General features: G+C 40.5%; 1 protein-coding gene across 1 annotated transcript in view; it reads right to left on the bottom strand.

The window, feature by feature from the left end:
• The window catches only part of polr1a (RNA polymerase I subunit A), a 31,033-nt gene that overhangs the window by 7,625 nt on the left and 777 nt on the right, over positions 1–22,631 (bottom strand). The window contains exons 2-31 of the mRNA XM_034035939.3: positions 21,760–21,964; positions 21,096–21,245; positions 20,795–20,899; positions 20,338–20,423; positions 19,988–20,103; positions 19,467–19,553; positions 18,969–19,077; positions 18,382–18,559; positions 17,300–17,473; positions 16,245–16,367; positions 12,736–12,963; positions 11,488–11,742; positions 10,162–10,353; positions 9,912–10,061; positions 9,277–9,460; positions 8,244–8,326; positions 7,928–8,086; positions 7,447–7,545; positions 6,274–6,426; positions 6,081–6,163; positions 5,565–5,730; positions 5,065–5,286; positions 4,300–4,514; positions 3,790–3,957; positions 3,397–3,532; positions 2,994–3,151; positions 2,245–2,374; positions 1,844–1,951; positions 1,399–1,644; positions 104–304 (exon numbers count right to left, since the gene is read on the bottom strand). Of these exons, the coding sequence (XP_033891830.2) occupies positions 104–304; positions 1,399–1,644; positions 1,844–1,951; positions 2,245–2,374; positions 2,994–3,151; positions 3,397–3,532; positions 3,790–3,957; positions 4,300–4,514; positions 5,065–5,286; positions 5,565–5,730; positions 6,081–6,163; positions 6,274–6,426; positions 7,447–7,545; positions 7,928–8,086; positions 8,244–8,326; positions 9,277–9,460; positions 9,912–10,061; positions 10,162–10,353; positions 11,488–11,742; positions 12,736–12,963; positions 16,245–16,367; positions 17,300–17,473; positions 18,382–18,559; positions 18,969–19,077; positions 19,467–19,553; positions 19,988–20,103; positions 20,338–20,423; positions 20,795–20,899; positions 21,096–21,245; positions 21,760–21,964 (4,669 nt within the window). The remainder of the gene's footprint in view (positions 1–103; positions 305–1,398; positions 1,645–1,843; positions 1,952–2,244; positions 2,375–2,993; positions 3,152–3,396; positions 3,533–3,789; positions 3,958–4,299; positions 4,515–5,064; positions 5,287–5,564; positions 5,731–6,080; positions 6,164–6,273; positions 6,427–7,446; positions 7,546–7,927; positions 8,087–8,243; positions 8,327–9,276; positions 9,461–9,911; positions 10,062–10,161; positions 10,354–11,487; positions 11,743–12,735; positions 12,964–16,244; positions 16,368–17,299; positions 17,474–18,381; positions 18,560–18,968; positions 19,078–19,466; positions 19,554–19,987; positions 20,104–20,337; positions 20,424–20,794; positions 20,900–21,095; positions 21,246–21,759; positions 21,965–22,631) is intronic.

The raw sequence follows: 22,631 nt of genomic DNA, 5'->3' as shown, positions 1-22,631 counted from the left end.
CAGTGCAACCTCACCAGTAAAAAACAGGATTGCATTGCATGCCTAAGCGTTGGCGAGTAAGATGATCCCGCCAGCTCCGAGTGCCCTGCAGTATCACACTCACCTCTGTGTATTTGAACAGCTCGGCCAGGTTTATTCCTTCAGTGATCAGCATGAGCTCCTTCTCTCCGGTCTTGGTGGTCGCATCGTTGAGCAAGCAGCGGGTGATGCCTTTAGTCTCGTGCACCACTGCACTGCGAGCCACAGACACCACGAGGGAGGTCAAGTCAAAGTGCATCTTCATAACTGGGAGCTTCAGAGTAATCTGCAACATATAACAAAACATTCCACAATCAAGCAATATTTACTCGCCTGCTAAATAAGATATACAGTTAATAAATCAGTTTAATAAGCAGGGTATTTAAGGTTACATTATTGTTGTGCATCAATATATACATTTTAAAAACATCACAGTGGAGTATTTTTCCCCACATTAGACTTGAAGCATTTTGTCTTTTTTTTTTTTTTATTTGTCTTTGCCTCTGAGGATTATAATGGGTTAAATTGGGTAGGGAGGCTCACCTGGAGCTGTACTACAGAGCAATGATCAAATGCTGGATTTGTATTGGCTGCTCTGTGTGTCAATCAAAGTTAGCGTCGCAACAGGTTGTCTTTACAGAGGCTGTTTGGAATCAATTCCTACAAAGATGGCATCCATGTGTATTTTTAATATTACCTGTGTAAGCAGTTATTTTTATATAATAAAATGCAAGCCCAACATCTTGCGTTAATATTTTTAGAGTCATCAGTCTACATAGCCTAATAATTAGGTTTGCAAAATACCATTTGGAAATACTCCAACCAGACACCCTATAAAAGCCAATAACCTAACTTTAAGGCCAAACTTAATTCAATGAGGAAGGGTCTTGTTGCTGTTATTTTTTGTGTACACCAACATATACAGTCATTTACATTCTTCAATGTAAAATCAATTGTATACAAAAGAAACTAGCAAAAGTCCTTAATGAAATTGTTTCATTTAATTTTTTTCATTGTATTTTATGAAGCACCCCATTACAAAACAACACAATTACCATGGCAGTTTAGTCTAATTCCCCAGTAATGTTGTTGAAGCTGACACCCTGGGATCCTTCAAGAAGCTGCTTGATGAGATTCTGGGATCAATAAGCTACTAACAACCAAATGAGCAAGATGGGCTGATGGCCTCCTCTCCTTTGAAAACTTTCTTATGTTCTTGTGTTCTAACTATATTTGCATCAAAACATGAATACTACTACTAAAAATTCAGGTCATTCATTGAACATTTAAACTAAACTCAGAAGTACTGTACCAGCCAGTTCAGTTAGTCATATTCTCTCTATAAATTTAAGCAAATGGTAGCCTGCTCCCGTAGCTTACCTCACACCACAGACTGTGTTGTGTGTCGTAGCTGTAGCCCTCAATGGCACTGCTGGACCCCAGCACTGCTTTCACTCTCAGGTCGCCTGACCCGTTGTTCCGCGTGGTCCGTCTAGTAGGAGGGACAGAAGCCCCCTGCTCATCCTCATGGTCTTCTTCCTGCTCGTCCTGCTGCCCCGGAGAGGAAGAGTCCTCTACTGCATCATCCTCCTCCTTCTCTTCTCCCTCCTCACTCTCATAATCAACCTGCAAGCAGCAACACGGACCGGTTAAGCAAGGAACTGGAAACACAGTTCTTGGGTTCAAAATTGAAGTCAGTGTGATCCAAGCATTTTAAAAGTCATTCAGTTACAATAGTCCCTTTGATTTGGTACAACAAATGGCCTGAATATCTGTACAAACTGCTCTTTTTCAGAGGATTTCTGCTCTGTTTGCGCAGGTTTACCTCCTCTTCCTGCTTCTCTTTCCGTTTGGCATCCGAGGCGTCTGCGTCTCCCTCGTCTGCCTCTGCGTCGACGATCTTCCCATCGTCTTGAACCTCATCACCGTCATCCTGCACAGCACAGCACAGGGGCAATCCCAGACACATACACATAGGGAGAGGTTAAGAATGAAATAATGAAGAAAGAGAAATAACGAAGAAAGAAAGAGAATGAAATCATGAAGAACCGATCGAAAGAAAGAATAAAAAAATAAGAAAGAACAAGATAAACCTATAAGGGTAGGCTATAGATAAAAACTACATCTGCACACAAAGTGATTTCCACACGAACACGCACATACAGTATATACTGCAACAACCCACAGCAGGGCCCAGACAGAAGAGTTGGCTTCATCCAGCCTCACCTGTTTTTCTTGAGATTCCCCAGAATCACGGTCCAAATCTTTCTGTGTCGCCTTCCGAGTGTTCACAGCTTTGAAAGAGGACAGTTTTGAGCTCTTCCTCTTGATTGCGTCCAGCAGGATCTTAAAGAACCTTGGGTTTAAACATGAAAACTACTTTCAAAACAAAGAACAGCTATTTAAAGGCGAGGCCAACTTAATACTTAAGCTTTCTCTTATCACTTACTGTCAAAAGCTACTTGGGAAAACAACAGCAATTACCTCACCCTCTGGTGACAAGCAGGATGAGTCCTCATCATCACCTCTACACAGGAAGCTGGGTTCAAAATGCTTCACCCAAAGCTCTTACAGTTACAGAATATTACCTCAGCTCCAGTCACATCTAATGGGGGTAGGAGGCCTAATTGCAGTAGAATACATAGCTACAAGTGTTATAATTGTTATTTGTTATTTTTTTGCAGTGGTGTCAGTCATTGAACTGGTACTGTGCTTTTGTAAGTCACTGCAGTCCTGCGATAGAACACCGGGATAAAACACATTTATGGGCCTCCCCCTCCCTCTGTATTGCTCAAGGCCAGTAATGGTGTCATGGATGCTTTCCCTCCAATTACAAACCTCAATCACATGAGATCACTGTAAGGAGTGGATTCCTCAAGCTGTTCTCCCTTTGTTTTTTGGTACGCTACCAGAATTGACAGATTTCAGCTATGTGTTTTAAGGGGACAGAAACACACTGAAAGAGCCTTGTGTACCTGGACTCCATGTAATGCAGAATCTGCTCCGGGGTCAGGCACTTCTCCTTCTCATAGAGCTCGTGGGGCAGGAAGTGAAAAGTGAGCTGATAGACACGGAACTTGGTCAGCCTCCCCTCAACTCTGAATGACTCTTCAACATCGACTTTGTGTAAGACCTGACGAAGAGGGTAAAAAATAACTCAACCTTTATCTATTGTCAGCAGTCAGTACTAGGATATAATTATCATGGACATTTCTTTATTATTATTATTTGTATACTGTACCTGTCAGTTAAAAGTTACTGAAGACTTTATCCAGTCTTGAGAAAAGGCATCAGGAACAATGTTCTAAGATACATGCCTCACACCCAAACACAAACCCAGGATTTAAAAAGTGTGATTGAAGACGGTTAAATACAGACCTCTGAAAGGCACACCTTGGTCAGTTTCTTCTTCAGCTTTTTCACCCTCTTCAGCGCTTTCGTAGTGTTTAGTACTGGAACACTTATCATCGGTGTCTTGATGTTAGAACTTGCAACCATCAGGATTTCACGCAACCTTTAACACGAGGGAGCATAAAAAACACAAAAAAATGATAATTCACAGAAGAAAAGTACAAGCAGTCAACATTCAATTTTTTCAAGAACCCCTGGTTTATTAATTACAACTGTAATTGATAAACGTTATGCATCCAGTTTCTATCTTTCTAGCGAGCCTTGCTTTCCTGCACACAGGGAAGTGCTCGCATGACATCACCCAGAAACTAAAGCAAATCCAACAATCGAAAATATAAAAGTGAATAACTGCTATGGTACCTGGGGATACCAAGCGTGACGTTCATCTCTCCTCTGCCGGCAAAGTGAAATGTGTTGAGGGTCATCTGAGTTGAGGGCTCCCCTATACTCTGAGCCGCCAACAGCCCCACAGCCTCCCCAGGGTCACACAGTGCCCTCTGCCACTTCAGATGAAGCAGCGTCTGCAACCTGGGGACCAAGGACCGCAAAGGGTTAAGAGCAAAGTCATTCGTCTCAATGGACTCATCAGTAGATGCTTAATGCTACAAATGTTACACAAATCAGAATGTGAAATAACTTCCTTTTTCTGAGACAATCAAAACCAAGTTAAAAAAAAATAGAACAAGGGCACTATTTTAGAGCAAGTTGCTCAGGAAAACCTTCAGAGAGAAATAAAACAACTATAATTAATTTAAAATTATTGTTCCGATTAGTTCTTTGCTATATATATATATTTTTTTTATCATTAAAATGATTTTATTCCTAAAAACGGTATGGATTAGAATTTAGTATTTTGATCAGACTACGTACCGGTCCAAAGACAGTTCTTCGTTGCCGTAGCTGTTGCTTTGCCTGGGATCATAGTTTGCCATGTACTTCTCCACAATGGCATCGAAGGTTTCGGAAACCGAGCCAAAGGAAACGTCTGGCCGATGGACCGCCAGACAGGGGTCAGGGCAGCGAGAGGCCTTCTTGATGTATTTGTGCTGGCTCTTCTCATCCATCGAGTACCATGTCTCCAGCAACTGCAGGGAGAGTGTGGGGGAGGCATCACTTAAAGACTACAACACATGGGATTATGTGAATTCATCTACGGCTAAAGTCATCCCCTTTTTTCTGGTGTATATATTATTTTAACTGCTAGACAACAGCGGAGCAAGGTTTCGCAAGTTAAAGTTTCTTACACAGGCATGATAAAATAAAGCTGTACATTTCTAACACAAACTAAATATTTGTAGACTGAATATTTGTAGAATTGATCCTGTTACTCTTAGAGCACTATTATATAAAACAACATCATCAGCACGACTTGCATTCTATACCAGAACACACAAGTAGAGTCAATAAGGGACTTGTGTAGATGGTGCTATGCCAATGAGGGAAGAAAAAGCTAATTTAAGCCACGGCTTTTACCTTTAATACCGCAGTGGCCCACAAAACCTAATAAGTTAAGATTTTTGGGGGGTAAATCTGTTAACTGCTATCTTAGTGTGACGTTTCAAGTACCACTTGCAACTGCAGGGAATTGTGGCACTCACTGAAGCTGTCTTGATCCCTAATTACAACGCGCAGTACCTGCTGTGAGGCGGGGTCTCTGCCGCTTACAAGCCCCTCTGGGAGATTGAGTTTCTTGATCGACGCCATTTTCTTCTCAGAGTACAGCAGGAAGGCTCCGTTCCGTGGAGAGGGACTCTTTTGTTTGGCTTTCCATTTCTTAATGGCTTTAAAGTGCTTATGTGCAACTTCAGGTTCCATTTTAGCCAAGACCTCGTCTAAATGTTTTGATTTCTTGATTACCTATGAATAAATTAAAAACAATAAAACACCACAAACACCGAAACTCATTTCATAACCCGAAAGAAGTAAATGATATCTTGCAGCAAATTAAAAATAATAATAATAATAAAAAATAATAATAATGTAATGATTTGCTGCACAAAGAGAATAAACCTTCAATAGCACACATTCGGCACACAGAGCACTGAATAGGTTGTCATGGGACAGTGATATTGTCCACAGTTAGACCGTTTTTCTATGACTGCTGCTCTACTGCATTGTGCAAAGCTGTCTCTCACCTCGTAGTTGTCCATTATGAATGGGAACTGGCTGGGCTGTAGGAACTGCGTCTTGGGGACATCCAGTCCGTCCTCCCCATAGAGGAACTGGACCACACTGCCATCGCTGTCCCGCACACTCAGGTCGTACTGCACCACCAGACCCTCCAAGTGCTTGATGATGCACCTGCCAGGGAATACAGGATAAGAGGTGAACTACAGGAATCCAATGAACTCGGCACATTCCAGTATCACAGTGCAGTGAATAGTTTTCCTAACATCACCTACAAAGTGACCAAGTGACCTTATCTCCACATTCTACATCTGTAAAACTGATTTTCATTATCAGTACCCAAGAACAAAAAACAAAAAGTAGTGTTACACGCACAGGAAAGTTCTGAACCTCTAGATCCAAAACAGTGAAGGCTGCAGGCCATTGCTGCAAATACCCAAAATGATCACCGTTCACACATCCATCCCTGGGGTAACATGAGTTTTACATGCACAGGAATGTTGTAAGACTAAAGCAAAACCTACCTTTGCAGGTAACCCGAGCGACTGGTTTTAACAGCGGTATCTACCAGGCCTTCTCTACCAGCCATGCAATGGAAAAAGAACTCCTGGAACACAAGAAGAAAAAACAAAACCTCACACCTAAAACAGCACAACAGATTGTCAATAAATATAAACTGGCTGTAAGAAAGAGTGCAGACGGCTGCTTCTTACTTACAGGTGGTTTGATGCCTGTGAGGAACCTGCCCGACACAAACCCCCCTGATCGGGGGGAAATGTCATAAGGCTGGAAGCAGGGCAGGGATTTCCCAGAAGGCATAAGTGGGGGTCTGCGGCCTTCCAATTCAATCTGTCCCAGCAGGCAGGAAATCTAAAATCACACGACAAACCAGAGACAAACATATGCCATTACAGCACAGGGGATGAACTGTGTGAATGACCTATCACCAGAAAGATAACCATTTATTTATTTATTTAATTTGTTTAATTACTGTTATACACAAAAAAGATGGACTGTTCTATCAAACACTTTATCAATTATTTATTTATTTGGCATACGCCTTTATCCAAAGCGACTTACAAGTGCTACAGGTCAGTAAAGGGTTACAATGCAAGCTTAATATTTAAATAGTGTAGTGTGACGGGGTACTGCCCCGTCTTTATGATCAATGTTGGGACTGGCAGGGAGGGGGTTAAAATTCCTCCCTGCCAGGAAAACATGTGAGAATGTGGCTGGAGCCCTAATTGACTAATTAGCAATTATTGATTCATTGGGCTCCAGCCACAGGGAATAAAAGCCAGGGGAGAGGCCCTGGCTGGGGAGAGAGTTGAAGGAGAGTTCTAGAAGAGAAGAAGTGTGTTTGTGTGTGCTGTGGTTTTTTTGACCAGTGAAGGCAACGCCCAGCCTGGAAGCTTTATTTTGTAAGTTTTGCTTTTTGTTTTGTGTTTATTTTATGTTTAAAACCTTTTTGTTTGGCCCTTGTGCCTGTTTATTTTGGATTTTTGTGAATTAAAAACTTTATTTTTGAACTTTAAAACTGTCTCTGAGTCTCAAACCTCGGTCCATCCTGTCACATGTAGTTTTACAGTAAGTGCAAATAATTCTACTAAAATGCAATATGAACTAGGATGCAACAAGATTACAAAAAGTTAAATTTACAATGACATAGATCTCAAGATCGTCATGTGATTAAGTGACTTTAACTGCTTCATGATGTAACACGAAGACTCTCGTGGAAACATTTTTCAAAAGTAGTACAACTTTTTAGTAACTTTAATGAATGAAGTGGAAACATTACTAACCCATTAGGAGTATATGTGACTTGTAATACACTCCCAGCTGTTAATACACAGTATGGAACTCTAGTAACGGTACTGGGTGTAGGTTTACCTGCATGGTGTTGACAGTTGACCCCTTGGCTCCTGACTGCACCATCATCTGGAGGTTATTCTCTGGGAAACGTCTATGAAGACCCAGGGGCATGCACACCTGCCCATCAGAAACAACAGCATTACAGACAAACTAATTATAAGTGGTGCAGAGTATGCTTAAGTACCTCAAGCACTTTTTCATCAACTGTAAAGGCAAATATGATAGAATCCTTAGCTCCTTATTTAGGCTTTAAAAAAGTAACAATCATTTATTATATACAGTTATTTTTATTATTATTATTATGATGATCTGCTGATCCTGGATTCTTAATATTAGTGTGTGACCCAATCTCCTTATTCATTTATACATTATTAGATGTTATTTATTCAGGATTAGTCCACCGATATGAAAGCACCTTGTTCACAGGGTAATCCTGTACCTCAGTTCTCCCCACTCCGTAACAGAAGCATTGTGTACTTCTTGAGCTCAATGTACCAACCTTGTTGATGTCATTGTTGACTTGGTTGACCTGCTCTTTGAACTTCAGGTCCACCATGTTGAAGTCTCGCTGGTCTTTGTTGAGGTGGGCATCTTGCCACTTGTCTCTGGCCTCGATGACCGTGGCCGTATCAGGAAGATTGAACGCAGCTCGAACTGCCTGCGAAAGGATAAGGATTAAAAAAAAAAAAATTAAAAAAACACACACACACACACACAACATTTTAAAAATCAGATGTTGTATATGTATAACAAACTATGGATACTTAAAGGCTTTCAAACATAAGCAATCATTTAGGTATGCATTGACACATTACCTTGCTACCACATTTGGTAGACTCTGCAATGATCTTCTGTCTTTTCACATTAGCTTTGGGTTTTACCAAAATGTCTTCAACACCTACGGAGAGAAATAAATAAATAAATAAATCTTTCCATAAACTTGCAGCCTTCATAATCCGATGCGCTACTGTTCATAAGAAGCTCCAAAATATACAAACGGTCATCTGACATAACTGTTCCCAAATACTAAAAAAAATTAAAAAATCAGAAACCCATTGTTTCGCAATAAGGGGGTGGTCAATAAATCACCGGCAGGATTAATATAGAGACACAGTGCTACCCCGTTATAACGTGGTTGTCAGGGTCCATAATTGGAGAACGTGTTATTTGTGTTTCGTCTTATAATAAAATTAAACTGTAGCGTACTGTGGAAAATGAAGGAAGAAGACACACACATTTTGCAGGTACTTGAATCCACAGTTTATTGGGACGATTATTCCTGGCCCGTCAGCCTGGGCCACCAAAAACAACAAACATTCACACAGCCGCTTGTCTGACTCAGCTGTCATCTCTGTCCGCGTTGATGTGGGATTTCATGTCGCCACCTACCTGGACATCAATCAATCCTGGCTGAGGCAAGCTTACCACTTCCCTGCACGCACGCACGCACACGGTCTGTAGACGAGTCATGTAACAGTATAAATCTCAGGTCATTACAATATATACAGTACAATAGAAACTGTACGGTAAATGTAAAACAACAAAACCCAACGTTTGTGAGTCAAATTGGATTATGGGGGAAATGGGAGCCATGACCTTACCTTGTTGCAACCCACTCCACACTATAATGGGTTGCATTATAACAAGGTAGCTCTGTATGCGCCACCTGATAGACCACTGGTACAGATCCCATTATTCAGGAATGACCATGAACTTTGGTCACAAACACTTGAAAGCTTCATTATAAAAAATAAAAAAAAGATGTGCAGCGTGTTACTGACGGATGGTTTTTACCATACCACAGCAGTCTTATCTAAAGTGCTGTACACACAGGGCCAAGTCTCTCACCCATTGTGAAGCCCCTGTAGAGCTGCAGGTAGGCTGTGAAAAGACGAGCCAGGCAGGTCAGCAGCTTGCCGCTGGTCTCCCCTCCATACAGCTCATAGCAGCAGTGGACCAGGCCATAGACAGAGCTACCATAGTGAGCCTTGTCCAGAACACCACAGAGCAGCTCCCCATCTCGGATTATCACCTGTAACAACAGGAACAGCACTTCAGCAACGCAAAGGAGGAGACATTGCAGCTTTCATTAGAGGAGCTTAATTAGATACACCTAACTTTGTAGGTAATCAGCGTTAAAAAAAAAAAAAAGGAGGTGTTAACTTTGCTCCAGCACAAACGTAAACTGCTGGTGTGTATAAAAATATTTATATTTATATATATATATATATATATATATATATATATATATATATATATATATATATAATATATATATATATATATAAAGCCTTTTGTTTATTATCGTATCAAGAGTAAATAAACTGTGGCAGCACTGTGGTAGATAGCATTACAAAGTGGTACCTCTGCTGGTTAAAACAAGAACAGCATTTCCCCAGTCCTGCTCACATTTTCTACACTACACTACCTAATCAGGTGCAGCCTGAAGCCCCCTATCCAGTTTGATTACACAGTTGTTTTACCATGGACTCGCTCATGGAGTCAGGGTTGTAGCCTGGAACAGGGCGAGGCCACCCCTTAATCCAGGCCTTGCCTGGAATCTTGGCCTTTCCCATCAGGTTCAGAGGGATTTGGTTTTCTGGGATTACATTTATCAGCAACGTAGAAACAACCTTGAAAGGAAACACCCATTAGAATGAACAACTGCAGTAGAAGCACAGTCTCCGATTTACCTGAGTGAGCTGTCTGCCGGAGACACCAGTCAGGTCTTACCTGTTTCCCTGTCCACAGTGGATAGGGCTTGACAATGGCAGGAGGAAGCATCTTTACTTTGCCCCTCTTATCTGTCAGCCCTCGGTACACCAGCTCCATGTACTGATCTCGTGTGAAGAAACAGCCACGAATCGTCATGCCTGTTCCCGAGACCATGTGATCCTGGATCAGGCCTGCCAGGGGTTTGCCATCCTGGAAGAGAGGAGAGGAGAGCATAGAGGGGGAACATAAAACAAGAAACAGAGAGAGGGGGGGGGATTAGGTGGGGTCTGTCAGTAGATACAGAGGCAACACAAATATTTGTATCACCTTTTAAAATGAGCCTACAGGTCAATTTTGATGAACACGAATGTATCTCCCAAGTTGCGATTTTGAGCAGACAAACCGCTGGAGGCTGGCCTGATTTGGTTAGCACTAGGGCTGTGTTCAAAGGTTCAAAGGTTCGTTCGCTAGCCAGGAATTTCTAAACCTTTGAAGGTTTGTTAGGCAGTATTCACGCACTGTCAGATGTTTTTTCTTTTTTTTTGTCTTAACAAAAAAAACATTTGACAATGATACTATAAATCACACATTAAATGTCACTCGCATGCAAAATACTATCTTTTGATTTCTATAATGCCTATTACTCAAACAAACGTTGTATTAAAATCCATGACCAAAATAGTTACAGGTAGCTCCACTTTTTGCCAAAGCACTGGGTGAGTACCTATAGCGGCTGTATTGCTTCAATAAAAGAGGTACAGAATACCTAGTGTACAAGACGTTGTAAAAGAAGTGCTATAGTAGAATATGAAACATAATATATATACGCTAACACTATTTCAATTTTGAAAACTGAGCACTGCACCCCCCCCTTATATTTTACACACACACGCACATTCACTTAAACACATTTTTATTGATTTACAATTGAGAGATGTCTTTTTTTTATTAAAATACATAATAAACTGTTAACTTTACGTTACTTGCTAGTTCTCTAGATTGTCTCCTTAGTTCTTTTCATCATAAGCTGTTTTTTTATTGTGTGTTAGTTTGGATCGCAAAATCGCTTATGTGAAAATGATGAGACCACTCCCCAAATGTTCTAGCAGTAGCGTAGGCGTAAAAATACAGTACCAAAATCACTTTACAGGGCAAAGTGTGATTGCGCCCACCTAGCTACCCGTAATCAGGTGTTAAATGCCTTTGCCTTAGCATTGGTGCCTTTTGGGTCCAATACCATCTAACCCTGGTACACTGACCGCTGCATCTTGCAAAATGTCCTTTATCACTGTAGTGGGTAAATTAACATAACAGCGCTCACAGTGTTGTCAAGGCTGCCCTCACCTTAGGAACCAAGTACTGCTGGTCAGTGCTGGCGAGGATATAGGCCTCAGCCCGTCCGAGCTCGCTCTGAGGGAAGTGTGCGTTCATCTCGTCCCCATCGAAGTCAGCGTTGTAGGCCTTGCAGTTAGCGTAGTGCAGCCGCAGCACCTTCTCCCCAGGCAGGATGCGGGCGCGGTGGGCCTGGATGGAGGGTCTGTGCAGGGTGGGTTGGCGGTTCAGCAGCAGCACATCCCCATTCTTTATGTGCCGGTTCACCTTTCATCAAGAAAGAAAAAGGGGCAAAAGAAACACAATTCATTTCTATACTTCTATACTCCTGCGAGATTTGTATTATTATTATTATTTTTTTTTTTAATAATGCGCATGCTCCAGCTCAATTTTGATTTCCAATACATAAAACATATTTAAGAAGTATAGGACACTACCCTTCAACATCACATAGGTAAACAGACATACCTGAAGGGGTTGGACATAAAATTAAAATAAAACACTTGAAATATCAATTTTTATTCATAAAATACAAAATAAAACCTGGGAAAGCATGATTTTTTTCCCCCAGATTTCCTGGTACATTTTAGTGACTATGAAAAGCTGCAATGTGTTTAACAGACTAAAACAAACAATTCACTTTTGTTTTTTAATCCAGGATAGCCCTTGTGATATGCAATATTGTCTCCAATGCTACTTTACTAATGTTTTTAGTTCTTTGTTTGACACTGTATGAATAAAATACAGAACAATGTGGAGAGAAGAAAAAAAACCACCACAAAACACTGATGGAGCTGTTAAATAGCAAGTAGCGGGATTCCGAAAAATATAGCGTTACACGTCCCCACATGTTGTTAAAACTTTTAAAATAACGTGCCTGAATTCGTTTTCATTGTTAGCATCCTGATAACCTTTAACAATTCTCAAACTTAAAAGTCTGTTTCAAAGCTCTTTTCAAAATGTCCACTCTAGTGTACCGATAGTGTGAGGATTATTGCCCACATTGTCAAACAGGTAACACAGCAATAGCGATCCATGATGTGGTACAGAAAAGAAAAGCCAGAGCACTTTATAAGTTTTAAGTGTAAAAAGTTGTCAGGATGTTAACAATGAAAAGAAATTCCATCAATAATAACATTATTAAATAGTTATAGCAACACCTGGGGACATAACGCTATATTTGTCAGAACCCCGCAATTTACTCCTTAATGTCTGCATGTGTAACACATAGGTTTGCACCCCACTGCCAGCCTCACTCACAATTTTCATGGCCATTTTCTGGTTCCCATTGGAGGGTGTGAGAAGCTGCTTGGCGACGGCCTCTCTCTGGGTCTTGTTGGAGGCATTGAGAATGGTGCGAGACCCATCCTCGTTGATCACCATGGAGGCTCCTGGGTGGATGTTGGGGCCGTTGATCACAGCCTGCCTCAGCTCCTGCACGTTCCAGGGAGTGACAGGCTGAGGAAACGTCAGCTTCGTGGCAAACACCTGAAGAGGGAGGAGTGGGGTGAATTACCATTTTATTTTTAACTCTATTATTCAGGTTGTTCATAGCACCTTGCAGCACTAATAAATTGAATTTTTGTAAGCAATGCAGACCAAGCATACCACTTCACATCTACCATGTTCAACACAGAAGTGAAAAAGTGCCTAATTTTGAACCCATTAAAAGTACCAAATTAACATTTAAATAAATAAATAAATAAAAACATCTGAACACAAGCTGTATTTATTTAATTTGATACATGACATTTAAACATTTGCGGTTAACAAAATTAGGAGTAAGTTATCATAATGATTTCCATTACACAAAAGTAGATGTTAAAACTTCATGCTGATTTGAACTCGGCTCTCGCCAAGATAAGCACCAACTAAGACGTAGCTTTACAGTAAATATAGTTAAGAGACAATTTAAATAACAGGTAGATAGGTGCCAGTTTAAAATGCTCCAAAAAAATGACAAAAGTAACCTGACCTCAAATGAGAACAGCACAATGGGTTAATTAATGGGGTCTGAAGCAGAGAACTGTTATACAGCCTGTGTGAAACAGTGAATTTGTGCCTGTGGTTTTCCACTGCCAATCTTTCACAAGCGCACGGCTTCAGGACAGTAGAAATGAACAGTGCCCTCTCCTAGTAGTAATTCCACTTTGATTAAGATTATATTGAGAGGGTATAAAGCAGTGATGGGCAACCTTATGGTAGCAGAGGGCCACAAAATCCACTAAAACCCTTTGGCAAGCCACACATTTTTTTGAGGCTACACATTGCCTTACTGAAAAATGTTTGCTCCAATACAACATGTTAAAAGACAATTAACTGTGCATTACTGTGTAACACTGAAGTGTTCTTAAATATAACGGCTGTTTAATACAACCTTTTAAATACAAAACAAAAAAACTGCTTAAATATAATTTTTACTAAACTTTCAGTAAAAAAAAAAAAAGCAGGGGATTAATAAATGAAAATAATCAAAAATAAAATATCTTAACGGTTCTGCTGCTTATCATCGTTACAGTATTTTGTCAGTCAGTGTGAAACCTGAGGGTGGGTCTGCTTGTGCACCATTTCAATTTTAGTGCATCCAGCCTGCATACGATGGAAGAGTGTTTCATCTGTCTGTCGGTTCCTTTTCTTTGACTTCAAATGATTCAATGTAGAGAAGCTACTTTTACAAATGTAAAGTGCTCCCAAACATAGAACACAATTTCAGTGCCCAGTTTCTCAGATTTGGGAAACGGGACTCAGGAAGCAGTTTCCAAAACGGAATGCCCCTTTCATTCACCTTTGCAACAAAGAAAGGATCAGCCTGCAGTTCACCTAGTTTTAACTGTAGTACAGTTCATTAAAAAAAAGTATCAGGTGACGTTGTAAACTTTCAAAATCCTGGAAACGTTTGTTAATTAAGCTGCAGCATTCCAAGGTCAGTAGTGTACCGGCTGAACTCTGACTCACACTGCTACAAGTTCAGCACATGTTGTAAAGTAGGTGGAATCCAAATGCAATAGCCGAGTCATAAAAAGTGTGAGCTTGCTCCGGAAAGCATCCAGGCGAGCAACGAGTTCTGACACGATTCAGATGTCGGGTTATGTCAGTCAAAAATGCCACATCGCAAAGAAAAATTTAATCCTCCAGTTTCTCCTGAAACTCACTACTTTCAGAACTCGCAGTGTTTTTCAGAAAGGCGACAATCTCCTTTCGAAGTGTAAAGTATCTCTCGAGACATTTGCCACGACTTATCCATCTCACTTCATTGTACAGCTCCAAGTCGCCATACTCTGCATCCATTTCGTCCAGATAAGCCACAAATTTGCGATGACTCGTTTGTAACTTTCATGACTACATTCATAACATGATCAAAGTTCAGCGATTTTCCACACAGCGACTCTATGGATAACGCAGTGCAGTGTTGGACAGTCCACACCACTCTGCTTCAATAAACCTTCAAACCCGGCCTTTTATCCACGCACAGCAGGCGCCCCATCTGTGACAACAGCTGACAACTTTTCGAAACCTCCAAAACCTGTAGCTGCCTCCTGAACTGCACCAAAAATATCGGAACCCTTTGTTGTCCGTGTAGTGAGGCTAACTTCCTAAGTTCTTCCTGCACGTTAATTACTGTCCGTAATTGTCCGTACATATATCAGTAGCTGACTTACATCTGACACATCTGTACTCTCGTCTAGTGCCAAAGAAAATAAGAACAATCGTGCATAAAATAACTTTTCTTCCACATGTTCATGCATATCTGAAACTCTTCGTGAAACTGTACATCAAGAAAGAGGTATCGCTTTAAAAATGTTTGATATTTTGCCATCACCAAATGCCTTTGCCATTTGCACTGCACAACGTTTCACTGTTTCGCTGTCAATCAGTGGCTTTTTAGCCCGTGCCAGCTCAAGAACAACAAAGTATGATGCACCGAGTAAGACTTGAAGTTTGTACTGTGGTGGCTCTGGAAAAAAAAACTGCTGCCTTAAAACTCTGCCTTTTAGATCAGCAATGATGGCATATCTAGCATCACCAGTGTATTTGTCATGCTTTGCGACTGGTAGTGTAGTGACGGTTCAAGTTATATTCCTTTGTCACTAACACGAATTTTCAGTAAAAATAAATTCACGCTCCCATCATGCATTAAAAACTCAGTTTTCTCAGGCTACCTTTCTTTTACTTGTGATGAAACTAAGTTTATTATTATTAGTATTATTAGTTTATTTAGCAGATGCCTTTATCCAAGGCGACTTAGAGACTAGGGTATGTGAACAATGCATCAGCTGGTCTCACCCGAAAGACAGAGCAGATGGAGGTTAAGTGACTTGCTCAGGGTGACACAGTGAGTCAGTGGCTGAGTCGGGATTTGAACTGAGGATCTCCTGGTTAGAAGACCTTTTCTTTAACCACTGGACCACACCGCCTCCTATACTGGATCACACCACAAAAGGTCAAAGAATCAGCCACAAGTTTGTCAATGCACCGCTTCCCGTCTCACTCGTAGCGCAGATACAGATCCAACGTTCAGGGTATTGAATTTCCTTGATGTATACACCATACACGCAACCCAAAGAAGCGTGCAACCCTGCCCCCTAGCGAACGGTCTTCCACATTGAAACAAGCGCTTTATACTTGCAGTAATGTACATTTATCACAGCAGAATAAATAATAATATCTTAACTGTTGGCGGGCCACATCAAATAAATTGGCGGGCCAGATGTGGTGCTGCCCATCCCGGGTATGAAGTACTTACTCATTGTCTGATCCCTCTTTCTTACCATAGGTATTCCAATCTCGTTGGTATTAATGTACATGTCAGGGCAGATAACAGAACGGGCTGCATAGTCCACTCTCTTTCCCATCATATGCTTTCTGAACAGACCATCCTTCTTCTCCAGCAACTATTATAAAACAGTAAAAAAAATGTTAAAAAACTGGTCACGTTGACCAATATCCAAGCTTACTAAATGCATCCTGATTGGCTACTACAGGTAATAGTTCATCCAAGCATATTAAATGCATCCTGATTGGCTGCTACAGGTAATATTTCATCCAAGCTTATTAAATGCATCCTGATTGGCTGCTACAGGTAATATTTCATCCAAGCTTATTAAATGTATCCTGATTGGCTGCTACAGGTAATAGTTCATCCAAGCATATTAAATGCATCCTGATTGGCTGCTACAGGTAATAGTTCATCCAAGCATATTAAATGCATCCTGATTGGCTGCTACAGGTAATATTTCATCCAAGCTTATTAAATGCATCCTGATTGGCTGCTACAGGTAATAGTTCATCCAAGCATATTAAATGCATCCTGATTGGCTGCTACAGGTAATATTTCATCCAAGCTTATTAAATGCATCCTGATGGGCTGCTACAGGTAATATTTCATCCAAGCTTATTAAATGCATCCTGATTGGCTGCTACAGGTAATAGTTCATCCAAGCATATTAAATGCATCCTGATTGGCTGCTACAGGTAATATTTCATCCAAGCTTATTAAATGCATCCTGATTGGCTGCTACAGGTAATAGTTCATCCAAGCATATTAAATGCATCCTGATGGGCTGCTACAGGTAATATTTCATCCAAGCATATTAAATGCATCCTGATGGGCTGCTACAGGTCATATTTCAATGCAAGGTGTGTAAAGAAGTACAACCAGTGGTTCAGATCTCGTTTCATTCCCATCAAAAAAAAAATCTGTTTCAAAATAATACTGAGCCATTTTATAAGCTTAAGAATGCATTATGAGGGCCTGGGTAGTAATGGCTCGCATAAATAGGATCTCATAAAATACCCATGCAATTTTGAAATGCGTTCCACACACCTGTCGAATGCCAGGGTATTTTTCAGTCATCAGCTTATCCAAGTCACTGTCGAACACAACGTTGACGTGGCTCTGGAGACGAATCCAGGCAGAGTAGAGCTTATCAGACAGGGTCTGTCCAGGGATTGTAGATAAGAACGCGCGGTCTGCCTGGGCTGCAGTCGGATCCTCTGCCTGCACAGACAGCGGAAGGGAAAGAGATTTTTCCATAAGAAATGACCATAAGAAACAAACAGGATTTGGGTATGTATATTTATTTATTTATTTATTTATTTATTTATTTATTTATTTAATGGTTAAAGAACGAGATATATGTTACAGTAAAAGTCAGAATCTGGTCAAGCTTAAGTTTTACCGGTAAATGTAAATATGGTTGCTTTACAGACATTTACCGGTTAATCTTAGGATTTACTGAAGCGTATTGGTAAATGCAGGAATATCATTGAAGAATGCAGTTATTCCCTACATATAAATTGCCAATTAACAAAATAATCATTAATGTAATCCACTTATGTAAAACAATAAACATTCTGGTAAATTTGCGTATAAAACAATTCACAATGGTGTTGAAGGATATTTCACTCCAAATACATAGTACTTTGGTGAAAAATAACATTCTGCTAAATGCAAATTAAATAATTGAATTGATTTTCAACAGAAAATCACACTTTGGTTATGACACAAACCACAACAAATACTGGCACTGAATAGACATATTTAATTACTTAATCCAGCATGGTACACTCCAGTGGCACTTCGCGAAAGCGAGACATTCGGTTATTAGCTAAAGGCACTTGGTTATTCTTGAGATTTACCAGTAAATGTTCGAACTAAAGCATCATGTTAATTTCGGACATTTACCGTTTTGCTTGGTAAATGTCGACATTAACCAGTAAATCTTAAGATTTGCCGATATTCTTTTACCGTAACCTCATTATATATATATATATATATATATATATATATATATACACACACACACACACACACACACACACACACACACTGTAGTCGGACTCAATACATAATAGATTTTTAGAAGCACTGGAGCAGACCAAGTTGTTGGGTGTTTGGAAGCTCACCTGTATTTCCTGTATTTCAGTTTCCATGTTCTCTATGGTCTCTACGGGCTGGCTCTTATCCTGCGCCATGAAGGCTAGCAGTTTCTGTATCATTCCACAGTCCTTCATCGCCGCCTGCATATTCACCGTCTGTCCATTGGTGAACATCTGATCCCCAAGCCGGTTGACTGGGCGGTACCTGCAGCGGCATTAAAATTATGGATTTTGTCAGACACTACTATAACAGTGCGTTAATAAGAACAGCGTAGGAAGCTGGTGGCAGGGAGGCTGTTCAGGTAAGGAATAAACTAAGCTGTGAGGGAAAGCTCTCAGGGCGCCTGTTGTAAGTTTTGCACTAGCTTTACTTTGCTATAACACTGCTGCACTCCACCCTTCTCCTTCTTAATAAATGTTAATGTTTCAGCAATGAAATGAGGAGCTGAGTCTTGGATCTGACTTTTAATCTACTAGTTTGCATGTCCATGCAGACGGTTACAAAGTCAAACACAGACACCAACACATGTATGTATAGTACAGCATTTGCACACTGATTTGCCCTTGTGTCATGGCATAAAACATCTTAACTTTAAACCTGTACTCAATCCTACCTGGAAGGTGGCACTACAAGGAGGTCCAGGAAGAACATGTCTGGATTGAATTCTGCCGTGGAACTTGCACAGACCTCCAGTCCCGAAAAGAGAAGATTCAAGAAGAAACCTGAAACAGAACAAGAGGAGTTAACATGCTTCCGGCTTCGGTTACAACGCACATGTGAAACCATTTCAAACCGGCACAGAAACAGTGAAATCCCAACACCTAAAACAAATATAAAAAAATCAACATTATTGTTTACTTCTCCCCCTTAACACATCATTATGCATGAGGTTAAATCCTCTAAAACTGTGCAAGTAACTAAGGCACCTGTACAAGCTTTTCCCAAATCATATTAGGACTTAATATTTTAACCTCCTGTTCCAGATGACTACCCAACTGATTTTTCTCTTTTTTTTTTTTTATCGCTCCATCAGTGTGAGAAAAACCCAATTCCAATGTTATTTACAGTAGTAGTTTTGCTTGTCCCTTTTGTAATAAGACAGGGTTAGTACCTTCATTCTTCCAGAGCGCCACAATATGTTCCCTGGCAGTGCTGGGTGTCAGGTACCCCCTCTTTCCCAGCAGGGATTCATCCAGAACTAAAAAAACAAAAGACAGATATAAATATTTTCAGGGTTTTTTTTGCTTTTTCATGCTATTCTTTTCTCATCCGTATGCAGCTCTGATTACTGCACTTTTGGGTCATTTTACTTTGATGTTAAGTGTTGCTTTGCTGAGTTACCCATTAATTTTTTAGGCATTAAAGTAAAAGGTGCAACACAAATCTTTCACACTGGAGACACTGGGAAAATAAGTGTAGCAGTGACAGTGCAAGTTTCTTCTGATGAATACAAAACACAGGGACCGTTCCAGTTTTGTAGTGCCATTTTGTGTCCTATTACAGCACTGATTCTGTCACGCTTATTAAAGGTAATATCATAGCGTTGTAAAAGTGGAAAAGATCTTGATCCCGACACAGAAAGCTATAGTTATTAATGGATAATCAAGTGTGCAGATACTGTACAGAGCTTACCATCCACTTCAGGCTCAACATTCGCTTTCCCTTTCTTTGCCTCTTTGTGCACAGCTGTGGGGTATGTTACTGTGAGCTTGCTGTTATGTTCTTTACGGACTACTGATCTGCCAGTTCTGTAGAAGTGAAGAAAGAACATCATTTTCATGGTTTCATTCCTAGCTGCACATGAGAGTCGACAGTGGCTAGCGAGTTCAGCATTTTTATTATTTCATCTTGTCCGCTATCTTTGTCATACTCCCAGATTGAGATAATCTCAACTACTTGCTAAAGAATATCCTTACCAAGTTTCATTGCAAAACCCCAAAGCCTGGCATACTGTACATAGCCCCGAATGGAAAAAAACCTACTTGCAGTGTGAACACCTCTTTGCGTTCATGTGCAATCTCCAGAAGTCCTTGATTAAAGTGTTCTTGCTTTCACAAACATTTTTCACCTGAGAAGAAAGACAAGGGTTTAAACAAATGGCAAAACCCTTTGGTCAGATGGTTACAAAAAAAAGGATCAAAACCCATAAGCTCCAATACTCTGGCTCTCATTTACAGCAGTGGAAAAGTTGTTTCATTTGATTGTAATTTATCCATGATAACAATAAACCTGTGATGGGACACGGAGTGGCTTCTACTGAACCAACAATACCCCTTCCTGACTGGGCAAGATCAGATTCCACTGTGATGTGGCTGCAGGCAATTCCAGTTTAGCCACTCACTCTGCTGAAATGAGCAATGCAGATTTATACCGCTTTCAGACTTTTGGCACCTTCTCTGATTTAGCACCTGATTCTGTAAGTTTATGTTTAATACTTACAGCGTTCTGCACGCCCGGCTGACTGTTTTTGAGAATCTCTGTAGTGTACTCCTCCAGAACCTCCTGAATCTCGTTTGCGGTGGCCTTGGCATTATTCACCAGGAACTGCGACCAAGTGAAAAGATCCAGTTTTATTTTCAGAAAACGTCACGCTGATCACCAACTCAGACCGTGCAACAACAGCTACCCCCGTGCACAGTAGTTTTAAAACCACATATCTAAGTCACAACAGACCAGGCACTAAAATGTTTCAATTCACTATGTGGTAAGGGAACACATGTCACATATAGAGAGTACCTACCCTGTTGAGTATTTCCTCCAGGTCATAGACAGCCTGAATGACACCCACATCCAGGACCTTCAGCTGGTTCAACAGCAGGTGAATGATTCCACGGGAACAGGTCAACATGTGGCAGTTCAGGCAGGAACCGCGCACCAGAAGGTACAGTTTCTGAACGAAACACCAAGCCAAAATGCACTTAAAAATACACCACCACTAACTGCTAGCACAAGCAGTGTCGGTGATGGAAAAGGGACAGCAAAAGACTTTTGGGTTTGGATGTACAGAATGTTAACAGTTCATTATGTCCCCCACTAATCCTAACAAACTCAACACTGAATTTATTATCAGGCATTTCCCTGGACAGCCACAAGAGAGTTCTTCCAATGCCTTTCCATTGAATGTTTCTTCCACAGCTGGATGTCTTGCAGAATGAGGACCAGGTGATACTTTGACTTACTATTTTGTATCTGACTACTCAATGAACTCAGAGTTACTTGTATTTCCGATCGCTGGATGTCATTCTGTAAAGTGAAGCTAAACTACATTTTGGATGCAAATGCCAATAAATAAATGTTTTACTTTACTGTCTAGTTTGTTTACTGTTGTGTTATTTGCACAAATTACAAATAAAAATTGGAATTCACACAAATATTCTTCACAATGACACCTGTATGATACTTACATCAAAAAACAGTGGGTTGTACACTGGCAGCGGCAGCTCAATGTGACCCATGTGACCAGGGCAGTTGTTGAAGTCCTGTGTACAGGTGGCACACACTTCCTTGGAGTCTGCAGGTCCCAGGGATAAGTCATAGAGACCATTGACAGAAGGATTCCCCACATTATCCAAAAAACGGGGGTTGGTGATTGTCTTCACACTCAGCTTTCTGTGGATGATGAGAAGAAGTCGTCAGGATTTGTAATCAGTGAATTTACAAACCTATTTACAGCAGTCTTTTTTTGTGATTTGCTAATGGCAATTTTGATATAACCTATTACTAGATCTTGTTGATAGAAGTAGTTACATTGTGATATAAAACGAATTGCAAAGCAACTGGATGCTTTGGCATAACAATGTATTCAAATTCAGACTGGACTAAAATAATAATAATAATAATAATAATAATAATAATAATAATAATAATAATAATAATAATAATAATAATAAATGCCCTGATAGCCTACTCTGCTGCAAGTAAAGTGCCAACCACACATACCTTCAATCATTGCTTAGAATAAATTGGGTTTCAATGACGTTCACTTCCTGGCTATTCAATTTTAGCAAGCACAGTGCATACAGCTAGGACCCAATCCATAAACTTCCAGTCGGTAGGCATACATGTTCTAGCATCTCATTTGCAATCCCTGACCAACATATTTCTGTCATTGGTCACATGTAGCCTATTTACTCTGCAGAGATGCCAAGGTCAGAACAACTAAATTAGTGCAATTTAGAAACATTAGGGGTTCGGGGGAAACTCAACACGAACGCATATTAGTTTTCTTTAGCTTAGGAGTGAGGCTACTAAGAAACAAGAAAGGAAAAAATGAGCG

The sequence above is a fragment of the Acipenser ruthenus genome, chromosome 1 (assembly GCF_902713425.1).
Source record: "Acipenser ruthenus chromosome 1, fAciRut3.2 maternal haplotype, whole genome shotgun sequence".
In the NCBI taxonomy this organism is placed as follows: domain Eukaryota; kingdom Metazoa; phylum Chordata; class Actinopteri; order Acipenseriformes; family Acipenseridae; genus Acipenser; species Acipenser ruthenus.
Note: the sequence above shows the minus strand (reverse complement) of the source record. Positions and strands in the feature narration are given on the sequence as shown.